This window comes from Salvia hispanica, chromosome 6 (genome assembly GCF_023119035.1).
Source record: "Salvia hispanica cultivar TCC Black 2014 chromosome 6, UniMelb_Shisp_WGS_1.0, whole genome shotgun sequence".
Classification (NCBI taxonomy): Eukaryota; Viridiplantae; Streptophyta; class Magnoliopsida; order Lamiales; family Lamiaceae; genus Salvia; species Salvia hispanica.
In genome coordinates this window covers 47,681,352-47,687,653 of record NC_062970.1, presented here as the reverse complement: position 1 = coordinate 47,687,653, position 6,302 = coordinate 47,681,352, and the positions used below count along the sequence as shown (strand labels likewise).

Below are 6,302 nucleotides of genomic sequence, written 5' to 3'. Positions count from 1 at the left end.
ACTTCAATATTCAAATTTTAAATAAAAATAATCTCAACAAAACCTAACCACTATTATTAATGATGGAAATTTATCAACTCATGACGCCAAGAACAAAACTACGTACCAAAATTCCTTAAAATTAATGAAACAAATTAAATTATGTCGAAAGCGATGTACGTAACTAAAGAAGTCTCCTTGTTCCTACTAAATAATTATTTATATAAAATTTTCATCATGTTTTTACAATACCCATTTTACTATCCCAAAATTCCATCTTCCTACGTTCCTTCCCTTTGTCCTCTTTCTCTCTATATATATACATAAACACTGAGCTTCCTTTCTCACACATCACTCATAATTTATAACAACTAAAACAAAACACACACACACACACACATACACAAAGGGAAAACAAAGAACAAAAAAGAGATGGTGAGGCCACCTTCTATCGACCGCAATGGAATGAAGAAGGGTGCTTGGAGTCAAGACGAGGATGAAAAGTTGAAGACTTACATCGAGAAATACGGCCACTGGAATTGGAGATTGCTCCCCAGATACGCCGGTGAGTGAATAATTAATCGGGTTTGTTGATATTCCTTGTATAGCAGATGCTGACTAGCTTCAAGTTAGCATCTGCGAAATTAGGGCAAGTTAAGTGACTAATCACTTCACTTCCCATCTAATAGTATAGTAAGAATCAGTTTAGTCGCGACCTTCTCTTGAATTCTTGGAAGCTTCCGCCTAATTTGAAGATTCAAACCCTAATTGGATTAATTAGAAGAGGAAGAATCCATTTCCTTATAACATATGTATACTAAAATTTTACTCAATTAAGTCAATTTATAGTAGTTTTGGCTTTTAATTTTATGTAAATAATTATTTAGCCATGTAATTAAGTTTACCGACAGAAAATTCCGTTGCAATTTTTTCATGGTGGAAATTTATGCAATTTTCTTGCTTAGGCCTAAAGAGATGTGGGAAGAGCTGCAGATTGCGATGGGTGAATTACTTGAAACCGGGACTCAAGAGGGGAAATTTCAGCGAGGAAGAACAACGGCTCGTTGTTGAATTGCACGCGGAGCTCGGAAACAAGTAACGACTCGTGTTTCACTTCATCGATACATATGTTTTAAAATAAAGTCAAACAAATCATTTGACCATTGTAATAATTAATCAGGTGGTCTGCCATCGCAGCAAAGCTGCCCGGCAGAACAGACAACGAGATCAAGAACTTCTGGCACACACATCTCGAGAAACGGCGCAATCCAAATCGCGCATCCCAAATCGCTACAAACCCTATGAATACAAACACAATTTCTATCATAGAAAAAACAGATTCCTCGGAAATTACTTCCCTCTCAACGAATTCATCGCAAGACGATCTTGAATCGTTGTTGTCCAGTATACTCGAGGCGGATTTCGGATCATCCTATGGAAGCTTCTGGAATGAGCCCTCCAATGCTTCGAATTCGGAGAGTGAGAGTAGTAGTTATAATCTTGGATATGATCCTCTACTTCAGTGTTTTGACTACGAGACGAGTCTCTTTTGGTAGCAGACGAGGAGCGAGGTTTACTCGGAGCGAATTTTAAGGGACAGAGAGAATATGTATGTTGTTGTGTATAAATAATACTACTTGCATACCATAGTATATGGGAGTTTTGTATGTCCAATGTTACTAAGAGTTATAAATAATCAAGTGATTATGATGTTTAATTGTAATTGGAAAAAAAATGAAATTAAATGAAAATTTGGGAGTTCGGGTGATTTACGAAATTGACGAAAAAAATTTATGTTGGTTTGAATTCGAAAGATGACATTTTTTTCCAGTAAAATTACACAACGATTCAGTAACTTTATATGTTCGATGCCGTGAAGTAAAGTCAAAATACCAACCAACGGTCGTGGTGACCTCAAAGTCACCGGTTCAAACCCCACCACCTATGTTGGGACACTTTCGGCCTTAATTCGCAAATCCGATCGAGCAGGATTAATCGGATTCTGCCAAAAGCGGTACATCTGGTCACACCAAAAAATGTCTTAACATACCAAAAGATATTAGAGCCCAGGCGTTAATTTATGATAGATAAAAAATAACAAAAGCAAATCATTCAGAATTTATTGCCTCAAACTGGGCTGATGAAATTTAAACTTATAGGCCCAAATGAATAAAATATATGTAATGGCAAATATACAACCTTTTGGTATCTGAAATAGTCCAAAAATAATGCAGTTTAATTCTAGTTTCAACTAATAGGCCCAAAATGTTATATCATGGGGACTAAATTTATATTTTTAACGAATGAAAACATTTTGTGAAAATAATTTTGATGCAATCCTATCCAACACATGTACTCCCTCCGTTCCCTCATAGTTGAGGCGGAACTTTTCGGCATGGAGTTTAAGAAATGAATGTTGAGTTTGTTAAATAAATAGATAAAAAAAGTAAGAAAGGAAAAAAGGTAGAGAGAATAAAATAAAAAGTGAATAAAGTAGAGAGAATAAAGTAAGAGAGAGTAAAGTAAGAAAGAAGAAAAGGTTACTATATATGGAAATGACTCAACTATGAGGGAACTTTCCGAAATGGAAAAATGACTCAACTATAAAGGAATGGAGGGAGTATTTTTTTTAAGAAACAAAACTAAATTTGAGTTTTTAGTAAAAAAAAACCTTTATTTTTCGACATGTATGTATAAATGTGTTCGTGATTTGTGTCATCAATTTCTAGGATTTTTCGAAAAATGTCCTCATCTTACGTTTTCTACAGAATTTGGCGACGAAACCTCGGAAAGTTGAGGGTTTTTTATAGTGAAAAGTTGGTGATATTTTCTGAGAAATACTCGATTGGGAAGTGGTATTAGGATGGTGTATAGTGTGATGCTACATCTGTAGATGCTTGTCATATTCTGCTTGCTGTATATGGCAATTTGATCGTTTAGTGAAAATAATAAAAGGTGGCAACACAAAACTAGATTAAACTTGTGTAAATTCACTCTATATGTTTTCATTTCTTAATGTCTGAGAAGAAAAACAAACCAATCCTTTATTTTCAAGAATTGTATATGTCATGACCTCTTTATGAGAACAATGATAAGCCAAAATACATAACTATATAAAGTTTTGAACTGAATTTCAATCCTATCCACTTTCATCATTGAATCTTTATACTATATATGTCCCTATATATGGCTGTCTAAATTTATGTTTGTTATTGTAAAGTTACTTTCACCTACTGCCTATAGAGATATCCAATGTTGGTACATAATTTATGTGACAACGAAATTTCATTTCTTATATTCGGGACCATCTCAAAATTGCTGGGATTACTTTGCAAGAAACAAAATAATGAGATCATAATGTGACTCATTTGAATGAAAAACTGCATATTATGACCACTAGGGGAGCTACATGTGGGGTGGGGGCTCCCATAAATTTGGAAACTTTCTACAATTATTTTCCATAATTTTATAGCATGAATTTCATGCCAGAACTTTAGTCATACGACTAATTTGATTTATCTATATTTATCACTCCACTTTATTTTAAGATTAATATCAAGAAAATATAGTACTAGTAATAAAAATAAATCTTGCTACAAAAGTTGTTAAATGTATACTCTGAGTATCTTACATAAATTATTTCAATTTCCAAGAGCATAACGCTACAATTTTTGTATTTTTTTTATGTCAAACGTGTCGACTTTGAATCATATAAAACAGATCCAATTTTTTAAAACTTGTAACTATTCCACATGCTAATGTTGGTCGATTTTTAGTACCATGCAATGTTAATTTTATAGATTTATAGAAATATAATTCCTACTAAAATAAATTATTGATTAGCTCCCTCCCCATCACCCGAGTCGTACGTACAAAAATCGAAATACGCGATAAATACTACTTCGCACAGCACCAGCCTGAGTCGTACGTACAAAAATCGAAATACGCGATAAATACTAACCATGCACAGCACCCACTAATCCATAAGCCGGCTCACGAAAAAAAGGCTCAACTAGAAAAAAACACATCGTTACAATCGAAACCAAACCGAACCGGGATGTGAAAAGACGAAAATACCCTTGCCCTTTCCAACTTTATGGTGGCCAAAGATAAACGTCCCTCTCTCATCATATATATATATACACATTCACTAGTCACTGATTGTTCTGAGAAAGCTGAGGCGAATCATTAATGGCGGAATTCTCAATTTGACTGCTTGAAAACGAGCAGCTGAAATCCAGCACATTCGCTGGCGTCAACAGCCCCGACGCCGCTGCCATCACATCGTAGCAATGCAGCAATTCCTCCTGCCACAAAAAAAAAAAAAAAAAAAAAAAAAAAAAAAAATAATCAACAGCATTGTAAAATTAACTAATTTTGCCTAATTAATCTCAATTTTTGGACCTTAATCACATAGCTGCAGCTGCAGATAGCTTCTCTGAACGGTTGAAACTGCGCCGGGGAAAACTCGTTTGACGCCACGAGCAGAGCCGACGCCGAGACGATAGACGGCTTGAACTCGAGCAATTTGATATCTAATTAAAAAATAATTAATTAAATTAATAAAACTTGTGTAAACCGATTGATCGATTGATGCGAACCGTGCTGCGATTTGAAGATGATCTGAGCTCCTCTGTTCTTCAACGCCTGAATCGATCGCTCGTCGTCGCCGGAATCGAAGAGCGAGAGGAAGTAATCGAGGAAGGCGAAAGGATTAACGGAGCGCATCCGCCATTTCAGAGCGCCGAGGATCAGCATCTCCATCCGCTCGATCGTCGCGGAATTGAAGATCAAACCTCCATCGTTATCCTGCAATTCATCGGTGAAATTCAAAAATTCGAAAATGCTGATGGATTGAAAACCGATTAATCGGAAAATCACCGCGAGATCGGCGACGGAGAGCTCCGTCTGCCTCATTTTCAGCGCTAATGAAACGCAGGAAACCGCTACTAATCTGAAGATCCACGGCTTCCCATTCTGGAAAAACAGATCGATCAAATTGAGAAAAAATTGGATGAAATTGAGGAAATCGAAGGCGATTTTACCGGTATGGAGTGAGCGGAGAGGAAGCGATCCATGTAATTGACGGCGAGGTAGGAGAGGGAAGGATCGGAATCGCGCGAGATGTGGAGGATTGCGGCGGCGATTTCGCGGCGGAGGGGGAGATTGTGGCCGGAGAGGATGGATTTGGAAGGCATGTGATGAATCTCTGTGTTGAATAGTGAAGGGAAAATGTCAGTTGAAAATGGGAGGGGATTTTCGAGATCAAACTCCATTGATGGATTGATTGTTTTCTCTCTTTTTTTGAGTGATGGTTTTTAGTTGTTGGTGTTTATATAGAGTTGGTGTCATGTGGAGAGGGAGACTTCAACTTCACTCTACACTCTTTGTTATAATTGCTCGATTTGTGTGTCTCGTTGTAATTTCGTTGCGGGTCTTGGGAAAGCAGGTGGAAAAAGTTAGTCGAGTATGAATAGTGGTTTATGAGTGTGATGATTTGGTTGAGCGTGAAAGTTTCGCTTGCGGAAAGCAAAAGAATCTAAATGAGACTTCTGATTGTGGATACATCGAAATGATAATGTGAAATATTATATCGCGGATGAAGAAAGTGTAAAATGATTTTTTTTTTATTTTTTTATCGTGGATACATGGGAAATATTATTGAAAGATTTATACTTGGTGTGTATTTGTATGTATAAAACTTAGGGAGGTTGTGTGTGTGTGTGATACTAAAACCCGTAGTTGGGGTCGACACGCTTCTTGAGCGAAGTGTGTGTGTGTGTGTAATAGTAAAACCCGTAGTTGGGGTCACATGCGTCCGTCCGTCCATGAATGAGACAATTAATGACGGACAAAGCAAGGGTATTTTATGGCCAATGGGAATTTACGGTTACAATATTCTGTCTTTTTGCACTTGAGTTTCTACTCAGTTTATTTTGGGAGTTGCATATTTTTCGTGGACAGATATAGCAACGTGTCAAAAATGTGAAACAATAAACAAAAGGGTTTGCGCAATTACAGTTACAATCCTTTGTTCTTTTGCATTTGAGCTTCTGTTCAATTTATTGCGACCATTGCGTACGTATTTCGTGTCAGCGAATATAGCAACGTATCGAAAATGTGAAACAATAAACAAAATGGCTTGTTAAGTTTTTATGTGAATAGTATTTTGATTCTGCATTTTGAGGAATGGGCAATTGTCATAAATTATTTGTACTGCAAAATGAATTATTCGGAAACTTAATCATTGTATACATTAGCCAGAATGTGTGTGTTCTTTGTATCTTTATTAGTACGTTATTGCATAAAGTAATCGTGTATTT

At 36.3% G+C, this 6,302-nt stretch overlaps 2 protein-coding genes across 3 annotated transcripts; one reads left to right on the top strand and one right to left on the bottom strand.

Annotated features, from left to right (window-relative positions):
• The first annotated feature begins 348 nt into the window (after positions 1 to 348).
• LOC125196800 (transcription factor MYB14-like) lies at positions 349 to 1,737 on the top strand. Its single transcript, XM_048095426.1, has 3 exons — positions 349 to 544; positions 945 to 1,074; positions 1,160 to 1,737. Exons 1-3 carry the CDS (start codon positions 412 to 414, stop codon positions 1,533 to 1,535), a joined length of 639 nt encoding a protein of 212 aa, XP_047951383.1. The 5' UTR covers positions 349 to 411; the 3' UTR covers positions 1,536 to 1,737.
• A 2,083-nt stretch (positions 1,738 to 3,820) lies between these two features.
• On the bottom strand, positions 3,821 to 5,271 carry LOC125197073 (putative cyclin-D6-1). Of its 2 annotated transcripts, XM_048095772.1 has the most exons (5): positions 5,025 to 5,271; positions 4,861 to 4,956; positions 4,581 to 4,788; positions 4,384 to 4,514; positions 3,821 to 4,286 (listed from the first exon to the last, which is right to left on the bottom strand). In XM_048095772.1, the coding sequence occupies exons 1-5, from the start codon at positions 5,253 to 5,255 to the stop codon at positions 4,134 to 4,136; spliced, it is 819 nt and encodes a 272-aa protein (XP_047951729.1). In that variant the 5' UTR covers positions 5,256 to 5,271; the 3' UTR covers positions 3,821 to 4,133. The 2 variants fall into 2 exon arrangements, with proteins under 2 accessions (XP_047951729.1, XP_047951728.1); XM_048095771.1 differs by having other exon boundaries at positions 4,581 to 4,956.
• Positions 5,272 to 6,302: the final 1,031 nt, after the last annotated feature.